Source organism: Parasteatoda tepidariorum, chromosome 2 (genome assembly GCF_982258835.1).
Source record: "Parasteatoda tepidariorum strain Cologne lab strain chromosome 2, Ptep-v5.0, whole genome shotgun sequence".
Taxonomy (NCBI): Eukaryota; Metazoa; Arthropoda; class Arachnida; order Araneae; family Theridiidae; genus Parasteatoda; species Parasteatoda tepidariorum.
The window spans coordinates 125078271-125096064 of NC_141756.1; the positions used below are offsets into that span (position 1 = coordinate 125078271).

Here is a 17794-nt window from a genome sequence, read left to right on the forward strand (position 1 = left end):
AAATTCACAAAAAGGGTTCATACAAAAATCATCCCTGATTGCTTATTGGAAATACATTGCCTTCACATACTGTCTATTTCTATTGCTTTTTAATTTTGATGTCACATATACCCTATGATTGTTCCTTGTATATTTTAAATTGCAAATTTTGTGGATTTAAGCTTACAGTTATAAGATAATATAAAGGAAGAAAGGTTCTAAAAAATTCAAACTGTTAATTTTCAAAAATTATAAATTAGCTGAAGAATTAGATTATGCAGCTCTTCACTATGAATTAACACAGTACAATTACTGTCTTACTATTAAATTTGATTTAATAGAAATAGAATTCATTGAGATATTAGGCTGATGATTTAAGTTTGCTGTTTTTTGCAATCTGAATGAGTGCTTTCAGAAATTCCATCCATTAAAAAGATATGTTAATCATCATTACAGTCTATATGCTGATATTCAAGAATTCAGATGATGTAGTTTATTTTAACTGTATAATTTAAGCGAATAAATTAATCTAGTAGTTTTTCTTTTACTAGAACTGCACGAATTTTTCTGAATGTAAATATTTAATGCAATTTTTTTTATATTATATATTCAAATACACAACAATTCTCATATCTAATTTTAATGCTTAATAAACATTATTCTTTGAGTAAATAGGAATTTCGTTAAAATAGTATGGTTAGTAATTACTTTGTTATCTATTTATGAAATTTAATTCCGATTTCTGCAATGAAACATTTACAGAGTTGTCAATTTAATACCTTATTTTTCCAAATTTTAATTTATTTATGCACAGGAGAATATTAAAATAAAAAATAAATGCTTAATATATTTTAAATTAAAAAAAAAAATTCCTTCGACTTAGTGCATGATTATATATTTGTGATATATATATATCTGTAACATCTAAAATACTAGCTTAATAAAATTAAAAGGATCTTTTGAGACATCTGCAAAGGTTAAATAAGGAAACACGAAAAAATATCAAAACAAAAAAATTTAACAAAACAAATATGTAGATTAAAATGTATTTAAAATATATGTGTGAGGCTCTTATTTAGGGATCTTTTTTTGAAGATAAAATATCGGATTTAAGAACTTTGGAGAAATCAATTGCAAAAACTTCCAAAAATTCAATAGAATTATTGCCTTAAAAATAGATACTCAAATGCACGGTTCGAATTTTCTGTATTGTTTGAAATATACCAGGGTATTTGAAATTCACGTAAAAATTAATGTTAATAACTGCCGACAATGCAATCGAAACATTGCATTGATTTACAATACTGTCGGCTTAAATTGAGCTCGTCAAAAAGTGTTTATCTACATGCATGATTCAAATATTTCATGTACATTTCTGTAGAAATGAAAACAGGGTGCATAGCATTTTTAAAAAGTACTTAAAGGTGCTTATTATTGATTTTCGTTTTTTAAGGTGCTTTTTTTTTATTGGGTGTTTTTGAAAAGTGCTTAATTTTCCCCTTTTTCAAAATGAGATTTTTCCATTACTATGTTGATTTTCCTACAAATTATGCAAAAAGATACAGTTTGCATTTTTCTATTCAACGGTCGGAAACGTATGAAAGCGCCAATAATTTTACATGTTTGATGAAATATTTGCGTATCCGCGTGTGCGACTGCTGAGCTGGCTTCAGTGAGATTCTATCACTCTCGTGTGCAAATCTGCTGCATTTTGCAACATATTCTCAATTTCAGGTTTCAATTTCTACCCTCTGAAATGGAACCGAAGCATCTCTCGATCTTTTTATGGTGGCTAATGTAATCAAGTAAAGAATAATTTAACAGAAACTATTTTATCATGATCATGAAAAGTCTTTCAAAACTATTTCACATTTTGTTAATGTATATAGTGATTAAAGATATTCTTTTCTTAAAAAGTACTGAAAAGATTTTTGTTGAAACTATTTGGCTATGCACCCTGAAAAGTATTTTCTTTGTTACAAGAAAAATCTTTCAGCAAGAACTGTGTAACGTTCTGTGGCACTTCTGCCAGGGGTGTTTAAGGAAATGGGTGATTAAAAACTAGACTGATCTTCTCAACGCATCTGTCTAATTCCCATAGGGAGGAATCAGAATGCAGATTATGCTAAATCCATCATAATCACTGCCCGTATGCTGTGATGAATACTTAGAAGTCAGTCTTCCCAGACTCTCATCGATTGATGGTGTAATAATGGCATCGATAAGCAGAATATTTTCCAGTCTTCTGCAACAGGACTTATTAATATATGCAAATGTTCTGCAAGCATTTCACAGCGAAAAAATTCAACTTTACGTTAAAATACTATATTTTCATTTATTAAAATACAGGATCACACTCAGATACACTACATTATTTTTTAAACCAAGGCAAACATTCTTGATTTGTTACTTTTTCAATCACTTTTGACTTACAAAATTTTGTTAGTGGCGATGATTATGATGAATTATTAATAAAATGCTTATGATATGAAGGTCCAAACATTAAAATAATCTTGATATTTAGAAGGGACAAGTGCCCTGATGGTGCACCATTTGCAAACACAAGCATTTGTTGATCTGTTGTTCCAACAACTTCTTCATCTCCATCGAAAGCATTTGGTCTTTTAGAAACAATTCTGTCAATCGTAGATCCCCACGATTCACAAATTGCTTCTGAAATGGGAATGGAAAATATTATAGTCATAAACTTTATGAAATTGGAAATCTCTGAATTTAAATTTTTTACGGCTTGCTTTTTTTGGGTGTTTCAAGTTGTGATACATTGCACAGATGACCAGTGTTTGGATGTTTGCATAGTTACAAAAGCCAATGGGAAGGTGTTCTATCTTTATCTATTCATTGTTAGAGAGAATGATGAATGAGGTGGGAGGAAATGTTCTGCAAGTTTATGAGGGGAAGCTTTTAAACCTTCAGGTCATTATGGTCTACAAAAGAATGTCTGAGATTAGGGTTGGGGATTGTTATGCAAGACTACTGGTGGCAGTTGGGCGGGGGAGGGAGGTTCGCAGGAAAGCGCTGTCACTTATTCAAGATTCAAATTGTTCTGAAGGACTTCATTTGTTCTGCGACATACGTCACAGTTTTATGCACTTTCTGCTTCTGGGCTTTAGGCTAAGTAGTGTATTCTTTGTGCTGATTTATTGTTATTGCCTGCTCTGCTATTACACCAAGCACTTTTAATCGTCATTAGAGATATATAAAAATAAGTAAAATTTAAGCTAAAATTCAGAAATGCGTCAACTATTCGTTTTTTTTTTCTTCACATTCATTAGAATTTGATGGAAAAAATGTGAGTTTACAATTATTTTTTATTTTTCATAAAGGTTTCACGTAATTAAATAGTCACAAGAAGCTGAAGCAGTTAGATATTACCTGATTCAAACCTTCCTTCACTTCAAAAATATGATATATACAATGTCTATTGTTTTTTTTTAAAAATTTGCATATTTTTAAAGTGAATGAAGTTTTACATCAGGTAATATCAAGTAATGTAATAATATTTTATAATTATCATAAAACCAACTTTCAAATGCTGTACTTTTTAACTGTTATAAATTAGCTAACTAGTGTGGAATAATGAATTAATGAGTTATGTAATTGTTTTATAAACATATACTGCCTTCAATATTAAAATAACCAAATTTAATAAATGTTTGATATAACAAAATCTGATGTATTCATTTTTATTATTTTTTTCCAGTTATGTTGCCGCCTTCATCTCTACTCTGTATGATGTGTATGTGGATTTATATTTCACTTACTTGGAAATTAATCCTTTAGGTAAGTTGTTTAAATAATTATTTAAAAGCCTAAAAATACATAAAATAGTCTTATATAGCATAACACCAAGAATCCGTAATTTGAACATGGTGCGTGGCATTTTTAAAAAGTGCTTAAAGGTGCTTTTTTCATTGGGTGTTTTTAAAAAGTCCTTAATTTTTCCTTTTCAAAAATTAGATTTTTTTTGTTACCGTGTAGATTTTCACTCCTTATTATGCAAAGGCGTGGTTTTCACTTATTCTGTTCGTGGTTTTTCTTAGTTCTATTGATTTTCCACAATCCGTTCCTTCGTACCTTCGACTTGCAACGTATGATAGCACCCCAATCATGTTACATGTTTGATGAAATACTTGGGAGTCCGGCTGTGCGTCTACTGAGCTGGGTTCGGTGAGATTTTTGCACTCTCGTGTGTAACTCTGCTGCATTTTGCAAGATATTCTCAATTTCAGACTTCATTTTCCACCCTCTGAAGTTGAACCAAAAAATCTCTATATTTTTACAGTCTTTGAATATATATATATATTCTTGGATTTCCTCTTTTTTACGTTCTGACTACTCTCATCCCTGATAATGAAGCAAACCTCATTTATAGAAATCAGTTCAATACTTTTTTCTAAAATGTTCAGTTTATTCAGAACTCTCTTTTTAAATTAATTGAAAAAAATCTTTTAACTATCTTTGATGAATTAAACGCCCATTAATATTCAAAGTTATGAGTAAACACAATACATAACATTTCAAGTATGTTTAATGTCAATCATAACTGGAAAATATTGTAATTTTTCTATTTTGATGACTATAAAAATCCGTAGAATTCCCCTATGTATAAAATATTCAGTACATAATGCAACAATTATCATGAAATTTATATTATTTTGTAAAATCTTCTGGATTTTTTCTTATCTATGTTGGCAATGATTTTATGTAACCTTAAATAGTGTGTTAAATTTTTGCAATAAATATTGTGGAATCTACTATGCTGTGACATAGTTAGTTTGCACTGGTGAGAAAGTGAAACTAATGAAAACTGTTTCCTTTTAGTATTGAAGGAGGGAAAAGCATACATACTTGATTTGGCTGCTAAACTAGATGCTACTGCAGATTTCATTTGTAAATCAAAGTGGGGAGAATTTGAATTTCCACCTGCATTTGGCAGAGATGCTTATCCTGAGGTTAGAGCATTGATTATCTATAAAAGATTTGGTTACCTTAGCTTTTTTTTAATTATAATTTATACTTTGATTTAAATCTAATATTACTTATGTTTTATACACTCAAACCCTGCTATTGCGAACCTTCTAGGGACCGAAATTTCGGTTCACTATAACCGGGACTTCACTCTATCCGTACCGCAAACAATTTTAACTAATTTTTCTGAATTGCTTCCTTCTATTACACATTATTTAAATAAATGACTAATAAAAAGAAATACAAAAATGATTAAAAAACAATATGAAGTAACAAAAAATGTTTTAACTTTTATTTTTTATTACTCTCTGTCTTTCGAACAAAAGATTTAGGGATGGGAAACTGAGGTAGAAGAAGCAAACAAAAAAAAATGCTTATGGCTACATTCCACTCAATAAATGGTTTTAAAAATCAGTATTTGTATTTTATGTAAAATTTTCTAAATTACCAAAAAGCGAAGACATTAAAATCAGTCGAAGACAGAAAAAAAGTTCATAATATTCAATTTCCTTTCTTCTTTTGATTCACTGTGCCCACAAAAAGTAATATTATATGTGTACAACAAGGCACCGGAGCAAAAATTTTGTTCACTATATCCGGGAGTTCGCTATAGCGGGGTTTGTCTGTATTATATATAGAAATTGGCTTAGTTCATTAAGAATTGTAATTTTAAAAGATAGCATACATGTTTCTCAACTTTACCCGCTATTTTTTCCTATTGCATGTTTTTCTGAAGCCTCTAGTAATCTAGAGCTACTTAAAGGTAATTAATTTTTTAATCCAACAAAATTTAAGTTATTTCCTAAGTTGAGTATTTTCTAATATTATTTTCATAAGTACTTGTTATTCATTTGAATTGTAAGGATATCAAATAATCTTCTATTACGTCTTTTAAATTTACATTTTATTGTTTATTTGGAGGGCTTGTGATTATTTAGGGCTAAACCACATTTTTTCCAAAGGAGATATTTTTACACCAAACTGTCCCTTAATATGTTTTTCAGATAATTGATAAAAGCTCAACAAACATGGAAATTAAGGTGTTTTCTACCTAAAATTTTCAAACTTATAATTTAAAATTTGATTTCCTCCTTTAATATTTTTATACATCTTTTGAAAATTTACTTTATTTGAATTAGTTTGAGTTAACTGAAGCAAAGATTACCACTACACAGGGAGAACAAAGAAAACTGGAAAATACAAGGAAATTAAAAATCGCCTAAAATAACAGGGAAAATGCAGGGAATTTTGATTTTTTTCTTTGCAAACTAGGAAAATACAGGAAATTTTGTTTCTGATTTTTGTCTTTTTAAAAAATGGTGACCGCTCGAAGCTTAATCTATGGAATATTTAACCATATTTCAGCTATATTAAACTATTTCATTTACTGTAGCATTATTTAATGTACGTTCAGCTGTTTTTCCAGCAATTAAAACTAATAAATGTAGTTAGCCCACTATAGCTCACACAAGAGCACAGTAATTGTAATTACACAGTAATTGTTGTTTCCTCTTAATATATTGTGTATAATATGCACAGGGAAAACACAGGGAATTTTTTTTTTTCAAATTTGAGTGGCAACCCTGTATGATTTTATTTAGTTTTAAGTGATTTTCCATTTTCTACTATTCAATAACTGCTATATAAATGAATATTTAAATTTTAGGAAGCATATATTGCGGACTTGGATGCAAAAAGTGGAGCTTCTCTTAAACTTACTATTCTTAATAAATCTGGCAGGATATGGACTATGGTAGCTGGTGGGGGAGCTTCTGTTATTTATAGGTACCTTTTTAAATGTTATCCTTCTTTTATAAATTGTGATTGAATAAGATATCTTTTTTTTTTAAAAAAAAATCAGTATAGCTTATATAATTCCAAATTATTAAAATAATTCTGCCAAATTATGATTTATTTATTTTTTGGATTTTTTTGTTTCTTTTCATAACTACCTAACATTTTGCTAGACTTTATTGAATTATCTGCGGTTTATCGATGGAATTTATTCTTGAGCATAAATCTTAAACATATTCTGTTCATAGCTGCCAACTCTACTGGATTTTCCAATAAACTACTGAATTTTGCTAGTTTCTCCTGGTCTACTGATTTAATAAAAATTCTCCTGGTTTTTGTACTTTTTAGAAAATTCCCTAATTGAGTAAGTTTCCTTAAAAGATCCCTATTGAAATAAAATTTTGGTACATATTATTGCTTGCTTGAATATTTAAATAAGTGTCACTAATGCATAGTGAAGCCAGCCTCATTTATGAAATTCAGTTCACTATCTTTGAGGATTTAAAGCCCTATTACAATTCAAAATTATGAATAAACATGATACATAACATTTCAAGTTGAATAAACATGATACATAACATTCAATGTGAAATCATAACTGGAAAATATTGCAGTTTTTCTATTTCGATGACTATAAAAATCCCTAAAATTCCCTATGTGTATTTTGCAATAATTATCATGAAATTTATATTTCGCAAAATCTACTGGATTTTTTCCTATCCGTGTTGGCAGCTATGTCTGTTTTCTGGAAAAAAATTTAAATCCGTAATCAAATTTTTTTTTTATCACCTTGCTTGATTTGGCTTCAAATATCTTACACATCCTGAAATATATTTTTTATTTGTGACCCTTTCTAGTGATACAATCTGTGAACTGGGAGGTGCTTCTGAGCTGGCAAACTATGGGGAGTATTCTGGTGCTCCCACTGAAATGCAAACTTACGAGTATGCAAAGACGATTTTAGGCCTCATGACTCAAGAAAGGCACCCAGATGGTGAATCTTTGTTTACTATTACATTTTCTTTATAAATATAGTTTCCAATGTTTGCTATTACTTGTACTTGTTTGATATTCTGATTATTACTTACAATTTTTACTATAAACTTAATATTGAAACAGTGTTTTCATTACAGAAAAAAAAATGGGAGAGAATTTCTCACCCTTTCTCAAAAACTGGGTGAGATTTCAAAAAGTTAAGTGAGATTTTTAAAAATTAAAAAAACACAAATAGACTTAAAAAAAAAAATATTTCTTTAATTATAATACTTTTTTAACATCTAACTTCTAAACAATTGAATATTTTTGCTGCATCATCATATGGAAAATGTTCTGCATCTACTTTTTCATCAGCCATTCTCATTAGGTTGCTCAAATGCTCATCAGTCAATCTGTTGCGATATTTAGTTTTAATTCGGTTTTGGGTGCTAAATGACCTTGCAACAGATGCTGAACTATTTGGAATCACTAATTAAATTTGTAGCATTGTGCACACACTTTCCTATCCTCTACATCTTCCAGCATAGGCTTTTCAATTATTTCTGTTATAGAATAGTGAAATTTGTTAAAGTTATTTCAATGTTCATACTTCTGGTTAGGTCTTCCAGCATAGTTTTCACAGACTTCAACTTTTACAAATTGCTGTAAATTGTTGATGAGGGAGTTTGTTAAATCATTAACAGCTAAAAATAGAGCTAACTTTAAACAACTTATTATAAAGGACTTTTTTTTTCTCAACACTTGTCGTAGCTGTTTTCATGTCTTTTTCAAAATGGTGGAATTTTTTCCAAAATTCGAGAGATTCACGCATTTTAAAATTGATTAATAGAGTGCGCGAGCATTAATAATTTTTTAATGCGAGAAAAGAAAAAAATATACTAGATTCTCGTGCTCTTGCGCTGTAGTGAAAACACTGTGAAATGATTTTAAGAGGCCATTAATCATGAAGGGTGTAGATTAGAGGTATGACCTGCTTTGACCGAGCCTGACACTGGCTCAAAATCGATAGCTAAATGAAGTGTTTGGACTGATGCTGATTATTAAGTTTATATTTATTTTCAATTTTCTTGATGCGTTCAAATTAAATGAATATGAAAAAGTTAGTTCATTTATTAAATGTAGAAATTGATTGAGTGTAAAAATTTAAGAACTAATATATTTTATATAGCTTTTCTCATGGACAGCTTCATATTTTTGCCAATTTTGGCCTTCAGCTGTCATATATTATTTAGAATTTAGATGCAAAAACGTTATATTGATTTTGTGAAACAAAATGTGAACTGCTAGGAAATCTTTAATGTGGTAAGAATTTAGAAATGTTAATTATCATTAATTTTACGAATTATCTGATGATTATTTACCTACTTATCAGTATCTTTTGTAACATGGGAATTCATTGACTTGTGAAATAGTGCATTTTCGAGATAGAAGGGATGTAGAATTTTGACTTTTACGATTATTACGTTGGTAATAATGAAGCATCAAAAATTCGTTTTCAACTTTAACATTTTATGTGTTAAGGAGAGGAGGTCAGTATGGACATAGGGCTAATGTATCATGGTCTTACTTAACTCGAAAATTCTTTTGTCCGATGGGCAAAATTGTGTTACAGTTAGACAAAATACTTGATTGTTACAATGCAAATTAAAATAACAAGGTTTTTACAAGACAAATAAACAATATCATAACTTTTCCTTTAACGACAACTTAAAGACTATCATTTTTAATAATAGTAGATATTTTAATATGAATGAATATGCACATTATATATTTGAAATGTAAATTTTATTATTAACGGATAGTCAGCATGAAAAAAAATAAATGATCAGACATAGACTGTATTAGGATTCTCTTAGTTCTTAAGGGAATTTCCTTCTCCAAAACACTACTTGGTAAGTTCAGATAAATTTCTTTACAAAATAATCATAGTGGGGGTTACAAAAATATTAAATGATCTATTTATTACCACCATTAGATTTTTCTAAGACCCCGTTAAGCTTTCTCTGATAAGAATGTCAGTTAGCTACTAACCCATTTGATTATTTTTTTTTTTGCTACAATTTAATTATTAACTTCAAATTTTTTTTTGTAAAAAAGCAAATTTAGAGGCAATAATTAATGCTTCAACACATTTGCTGAGTTTTTTTAATTCAATATTGATTTTTATTGCAGCAGTTTAAATGGTTATCTCAGCTGACATTTAATATTGATTTGTTAAACTTTGTTATAAGAAACAAAATAGATTTGTTGAAAGAATATTTTTTCTGTTAAGTAAATATAAACAGTACATTTCTAATATGATCACTTGTCAAAGTAAAAGTTATTTTTGCAGAATTGTAATTTAGTTCAGTTATTAAATATAAATTAATATATACAAACTTGAAGATTCCTACAATATTTAAATGGGTTGTAAAACTACAATTAAGATAAGTAAAGTTAGTTTTATTTTCACTACTCTATTATGAGGTCTTACATGTTTGTTTAAATAATAACAAATTGTTTATAAGATGTGGTGGTTAAAATCATTGTAAATCAATTTTATTAAATCAGATGATTATTAGCATAACATTTTTGCAACAACTCATTGAATTAAAAAAAAAAAAATCACCAGCTAAATTTGTTCAAAAAGTTCAAAGTCTTATAAATTATTTTCAAAATAATATTACAAGATTACAAAATAATATTAGTAAGCTAATAGCTTACTAATATTTTGTAATATTGTAGTTTGTAATTATAAGTTTGTAGTAAGTTTGTAATAATTATCAAATTAATAAAAATTATCCAATGTAGTCTCCCTATACTCTCATATTTAGCTATTAGGGCTCTATAGGAGAAATAAAATTCGTATTTGCTGCGTGCATGCTTTATATTTTGTTGTTCGAATGGAAGCTAATTTTGGAAAGTACTCGATATTGTAAATTAAGGATTTAATAATTTTTGCAATTATTGTAACAATAATATTATACTTTTAGACTAACCACCATTTGTTTATTAGATTTTAAGTTAATATTTTAAAAATTTGGTATTCTGACCACAGTTAGATTAATTAAATGTGTTACTAATTACATTTGGATAAAAACTAAACTAATGGGAATTAAATGTATGATTTTTTTCCTTTTATGTTATATTCTTTTGTTATTTTTTATTGATCTAGTCTATACATAAAGTTATGTGAAATTTATTTCTGCATTTCGTCAATTCATTCAACTTGTATAATATCTGTTATTTTACTTTGAATTCCAGGAAAGCTTTTACTCATCGGGGGAGGTATTGCAAATTTTACAAATGTTGCTGCAACATTTAAGGTGAAATTTTGTTAATATTTTTAATCTTAGTTCTTATTTACTTTTATTATCATAACTTTGTTTTTAGATTAGTTAATTCTATTTCATATATATTAGGTTTTCAAAATTGTGTATGCATAATTTTGTTTTACAATTCTAGGGTATTGTAAAAGCTCTTCTAGAATTTCAAACTAAGCTAATTGATCACAATGTGTCCATTTATGTAAGGCGAGCTGGCCCGAATTACCAAGAAGGATTGAGGGTGATGCGGGAAGTCGGTACGTATAATTTGTGTAGCTAAATATGAGTAAAAAATTGTCTGTAATTTTGACATAACTTTTACACTGAATTCTATCTTAGTTTTTTTTATTGCTATGAAATCCTTCATCGTGTTGATCCTTTAATTCATTAGCAGTAGAGTTCTGTTCTCTTTCAGAGACATGGGTGTGTAGCATTTTTGAAAAGTGCTTAAAGGTGCTTATTTTTGATTTTAGTTTTTTAAAAATACTTCTTTTATTGAGTGTTTTTAAAAAGTGATTAATTTTCCCTTTTTGAAAATGGGATTTTTTTTTACCATGTCGATTTTTGTCACGTATTATTCAAAAATGAGCTTTTCACATTGTGCCATTAGACTTTTTCACAATTCATTGCAATGTGTATAGACCTCAAAAATATAATTTAGTGCATAAAGAGTACTTAAAAGGTGTTTATTTTTTGTTGAAAGATTTGGCTACTCACTCTGAGAAAGGTTTGAGTACTACAAGTCCATATTTCATGAAATTTTATCATATGTCATGGTTATTTTCAAAATTCTTGATTCACACTTCTCCCATTTTACTAGATGAGTACCTGCAACCAGAAGAATGTGATTATTGTTCCTTGACTCCCAATAAAGCTGTAACAGAAAAATAGCATAATTGGAATTAAACTTTCATATTACAATATAACAATTAAAAAAGGGATGATACATATTAGTTTATGTATTATGTCGAAACAGTTGTGCCAAAAATGTAGATAGTTTTTTACACACGTTTATATTTACAGGGCTGCCAATTATTATGTCATTTCTGTGTATTGTCAGAGATTATTATGCTCTGGAAAAAATTTGGATTTTTTGCTAACCGCCATCCGGAAATTTCCGGAAAGACGAGGTCCAGAAGTTTCTAGTAATCATGGATCACATTTATGTATAAAAATTCTTGCTCATTTTATTTAAAAATATTAGAACTGGAATTTATATTTGGCATCTCCAGGGCTGATCGTGCTCCGGAGAAAATCTGGATTTTTCGCTTACAGTGATCCGGAAGTTTCCGGAGATCAAAGGTCCAGACGTTTCAAAAAATCATTGATCACAGAAGTTTCCAGAAATCAAATTTTTAAAGGTAGAACTTAAAAACACAGTTTATTTTATTTGTTTGTAAGGGAGAGCCAGAGAGATATTTTATAAGCTTATATTCATGATTAATATTCATTTTTTATCAGTAAATAGTTGTTATAATCATAAACTCAAGAAAGAAAGACATATTTGTAAATTTTAATTACTTCTCCAGGTCATCATAGGTATGTGTAAATGGTATTGGTATGTTTAAAATTTTAAATATATTTTAAGTAAACTAAGAGTTATTGAGAAAAAAGGAAAAAAATCTTGTTGTTGAAATTTTCCGGAATTTTGACTTGGGCTCACAATCACCCCTGCATCTCTTTCATTTGTAAATATTTTTTCTTGTAGAATAATAAATGTGATTAGACTCATATATAGCTATTAATTTAAGTTATTCTGCATATATTTTATTGATAATTTTACAGGGTTGCCACTCTTCAGGGAGAACACGGAAAACCTGGAAAATACAGGGAATTTAAAAATCACCTAAAATAACAGGGAAAATGCAGGGAATTTTGATTTTTTCTTTACAAACTGGGAAACTTTTACAAACTTTTTGAAATGCGCCATTAATGATTTTATTCATGAAATTTTCAGGATTTTTTAGTTGGGCTCTGTATTGTTGATAGCTTTTGAAACCACGTAAAGTCTAATTTGCCCATTTTTAATTATCTTCACATTTTTTTTCCTTTTTGCAATTAGGATAAAAATTTTCCTTGTTTTCATTGTTTGCAAAATTGTTTATTTGCTTGATAATGCAATTTGATGCATTGTTTTTGATATTATTCTCCAGTTTTTAATAACTAAGCAATATGGAAACCTATTTTTCGAAACATACATGTTTATGATGTATCAAGTAAATGTTTCATTTTATTATTATAATAAAAAATAGTCTCCATTGCTGAAGCAATGGGAAAGCTTCAATGCGTTTGGCATTCATTTATTTTTATTGAGTAAAATGTTGATTTCATTTTATATTTCATTGCCTCACTCAAAATCAAAAGTTATATCACTTTCATATAAAACTTTGATCACCACAGCAAGTTCCAACTGCATCTTTTGAATGTAATGAGCACTACTTTTTAAATTTGACAAAGGTAGAATTTTGTATTTTTTAGTCTTTTTTAAATTGTTTATTTTTCTTTTGAGTTTTGGGACATGATAGTGTAGCGCAGGGGTCCCCAACCCTATGCCCGCGGGCACCATAGCGCCCGTCGATCGGTCTAGGTGCGCCCGCTGCTTGTGCCCAACGATAAAATATTTCAGTTTTCCATTTCCCCATAAAATGCTATGCAAATACATACATAAGTACGCTAGCTCAGTAAAGGTAAAGTACTTGATAGATTTCTACATTTAATTGAAGAAATAAAAAATTATCTTGCATCCAAAAATCAAATATTTTTAGATTTGAGAGATCCTCTTTGGTTAACAGATTTGTCTTTCATAACGGACATAACGGAAAAATTAAATAATTAAAACTTGGAGCTGAAGGGAATGGACAAACATATAGCAAGAATGATAGGGCCTATAAACTCGTTCAGAGCTAAGCTAGTTTTGAGGATATCACATTTGAAAATGAAGTCTCTTGTGCATTTTCCACGCATGATCAATTTGAAAAGCGCTTTCAACAGTTTAATATCATCGAAATAGTTGATCACATATTTTGTAAATCCTTTTACCAACCAAATAAACGTAACCGTAATAGCAACACACATTTTAGAATTTCTTCATGTAAGGCGAGAAGTGGAGATAGAAATTTTGGATCTTCAGAATAACATTATCCTCAAAACTATTATGTTAGATGAAAAATTCTGGAATATAGTTGTCAGAAATAAATTTCATTCTTAAAAAGAGCAGCATCTAAAATAAAGTCATTTTTTGGTTCCACATACTTGTGTGAATCACTGCTTTCGACAATAAATATCATAAAATCAAAATATAGATCCCGACTTTCAGATGAACACCTTGACGATTGCTTGCGAGCAGGAATTTCACCGTATTCTCCCAATTATTAAGCGCTGGCCAGTGAAATGCAATGCCAAAGTTCACATTGACTGTATTTTATATATTTTATAAATAATTTTTATACTTCGTATGGTTTGAAAAAGTATATGTATAAGTAAAGTTTGAAAAGTTCGTATGGTTTATTTTACACAAGATTATTAATACTAATTATATTCCTAAGTTAAATTAATTTTTAACTTTAAATAAATTTTTTGTGCATTATATGTAGTGTGTATTATTACCTATGTCTATCAACTATAAATTTATCTTAAAAAAATAAATGGTGCCCGCCATTCGACCGATATTCTGGTATTTGCTCTTAGGTACAAAAAGGTTGGGGACCCCTGGTGTAGCGTATCTACCACTACAGAAATATAATTCCAATTCACTAGTATATAAGAAATGTTAACTTGATTTTATGTTGGGGTATCTTTTCATAGAAGGTTGACATTCCTACCTTTCCCCACAATAGTATTTCTACAGTGAAACTTCTAAGAGAGACTGCTTTTGAGTGGCCATCTTTTTCAATGATTATTTTTTTTTAATGTATTCATTTTTATCCTATCAACGTAAAGTCCCCTAGGAGAGACTAGGTAAACCTCTGCTAGTGTCCAAGTATCAACCTTCCTATTAAAATTTTTCTTTTCTTTATCTTGTGCAAAGTAAAAAAAATAAAATATGTTACAAATGAAAAGGAAAATATTTGGTTTACTTTTTCTTTTCTTCACCATGACTTATAATGGGTGAAAAAAGAGGAAAATTTGTTGGAAAAAAATTTTAAACTGAAATTGTTTTATACTATAATTTTTTTTTTTTACAATTTAAATCAGTTAATGCAAAACAACTCATGTATTATGCAGCAATTAATATGTAATATCACAGACAGTGTCTATCCTAATTTTTTTTTATGAAAACAATGTGCAGCTTCTAATTTAAATTTATTTTTGAGTCAATTGTTTTGTAAAATGCTGAAAATTCTAGAAGTAACGACATCTCTTAACAACTGATTTCTTGCCTGCCGGAAAATTTCACTGTTTAATTATTTTGGTGATCCAAATCATAGGTGCTATAGAGTGATGTAAAAAATAATGTTGAAAATAATTTATTTATGAAAAATGTTTAATAGGTGGAACACTAGGCGTACCTATCCACGTGTTTGGACCAGAAACGCACATGACTGCTATTGTAGCTATGGCTATGGGGAAAAAGTCTCTACCATCATTGCCTGAACCAGCTCTGACCACTGCCAATTTTCTGTTACCTGGGGGCATGCAGGTAATTCTTTTGTCCTGTCTATAATTAATACGAGCGCTTTTCTCTTCTAGTTTTTTCCTGCCTGATTATTATTTATCTCTTTCATGTTTAATAAGCTTCTAATTGTTCTGATTTTTTTCTACCAATAATTAAAATTTAGTTCTTCAGATTTCTTGAATTATGAATAAACATGATTCGCATTAAAGTGATTAACTATTTATTTAAATTACTCTATGAATCATGATTCACATGAAAGTGATTAGCAAATCACATTCATGTTAACTTGTTTTATAGATCACATTGTAATTCATATTAAAGTAATTTCTCAAACACACATTGCAAATGTGATCTCCGAACAAATTTAAGTTATCTCCAAATCTTGTATCGCAATTCTCATTCGAGTGGTTTACAAATCACACATTGAGAATCTTATTAAAAGTATTTCAGAATTATGGATTGTTACTTCCATAAGAGAGATTTAAGAATCACGATTCTCATTAAAATGATTTATGAATTACTTATTGTTATTTTCAAAGAAGTGCTTATAGTATCAGAAATTACGATCTGCATTTTAGTGATTACCAATATATGCATCGCTATTTGCATGAAAATTATTAACAAATCATGCATCGTGTTTCGTATTAAATGTGGTTCATGAATCCTCCAACAGGATTCACATTAAAGTAATTTATGTATCACTCATCCCGACTTAAGACTTGTTAGTTCGTGCATTTTGAAAATATACTTCATAGTTCAATTTCAATTTGCAAATCGCACATCGTGATACACGATTTACGTGATCTCCGAGTCTAACTTCAAGTTTCGTATAATTTTGATTCACTCATAGCATATCATGAATCATATACATGCAACTTAAAAATTATTCATAGGGAACATTATTATTCTAAGGTAACCAAATCTGTATTTTATTCTTAAAATTGAAACAGATATGCTAAATTAATGTATCTTGATATTTTATCTATTAATGTACATTTTCTATAACCTCAGATTTGATTTAACAAATTAAAACGAAGATTCTTTGTATTTCAATAACTGCAGTTCCATAATAAATTCTATCAGTTCTTTACTATGTTTGTTTTATGTGATATTTTTTAATTCTAACTTGCTTCAGTTATTTCATGAAAAGTTTCACTGTCTAATGTTAGTTTATAAAAGTTGACAAGCATACAATGTCAGTTGGAAATTTTTTTATGGTCTTCAAAGTTATTTAAAACAGATATAATATAGATATACTACTTGTAACTATCAGCCCTTAATGATATATATATATAATCTAATAACTATTAGACATTTGCATTGGTAGTTGTTGGCTACACATAATAAACAATCTATTAAACGATTCTATTAAACGAAATCTATTAAACGATAAATCTTGTTAAACAATTTAAACTTGATTAATTTAATGAATACGTTTTTTTTTTGTTAACTAAGCATTGTGCTTTAAAAATACCCTATTTCTGCTTCTATGTCATTATAAAATCTGGTTGACATGTATTTTAACACACCCAATAGGATCTTGAAAAATTTTATTTTAGGTCCTTGAAAAACATTGATAAATCCTTGAATTCAAAAAAAAGAAAATTGAGTGGGAACCCTGCTGTAGTATATCTACCACCAAAAAATATGATTCTAATTCCCTAGTATACTAATTCCTAGTATAGTATTCCCTAGTGTACAACATGTTAACTCGATTCTATGTTGGAGGTACCTTTTCATAGATGAAGGTTGTCATTGTCGATTTCTACTCTCCCCACAGGCTGTTTGACTATTGTTTGAATATGTTTTTATGTGCTCTCATTCTTTTTAAGCATTCTGCCCCACCATCAAAATTGCCCAGGACGGATTCTGGTAATGGTCTTTCTTCGACTTCAATGGACTATTCTAGGCAGTCATCAATATCCTCTACCAATGGTAGCATCACTTCATCAAAAACATTGTTTTCTCAGGTAAAATTTATTATTCAATATGGAAAGTGTTCCTTTAACAGTAAAGTTTTAAAAACTACCATCTTTAAAAAGTATGCCCTATCTTAAACAGTAAAAGCTCGATATAACAAGTACAGAATATTATAAATTTTCAAGTCACCCTCAAA

General features: G+C 28.9%; 1 protein-coding gene across 3 annotated transcripts in view; it reads left to right on the forward strand.

The window, feature by feature from the left end:
* Positions 1-17794, forward strand: part of ATPCL (ATP-citrate synthase) — a 94553-nt gene that overhangs the window by 19147 nt on the left and 57612 nt on the right. For all 3 annotated transcript variants that reach the window (XM_043053237.3, XM_043053236.3, XM_043053234.3), the window contains exons 7-14: positions 3701-3780; positions 4822-4952; positions 6635-6753; positions 7620-7756; positions 11002-11063; positions 11203-11320; positions 15554-15702; positions 17511-17648. In XM_043053237.3, the coding sequence (XP_042909171.2) occupies positions 3701-3780; positions 4822-4952; positions 6635-6753; positions 7620-7756; positions 11002-11063; positions 11203-11320; positions 15554-15702; positions 17511-17648 (934 nt within the window). The remainder of the gene's footprint in view (positions 1-3700; positions 3781-4821; positions 4953-6634; positions 6754-7619; positions 7757-11001; positions 11064-11202; positions 11321-15553; positions 15703-17510; positions 17649-17794) is intronic.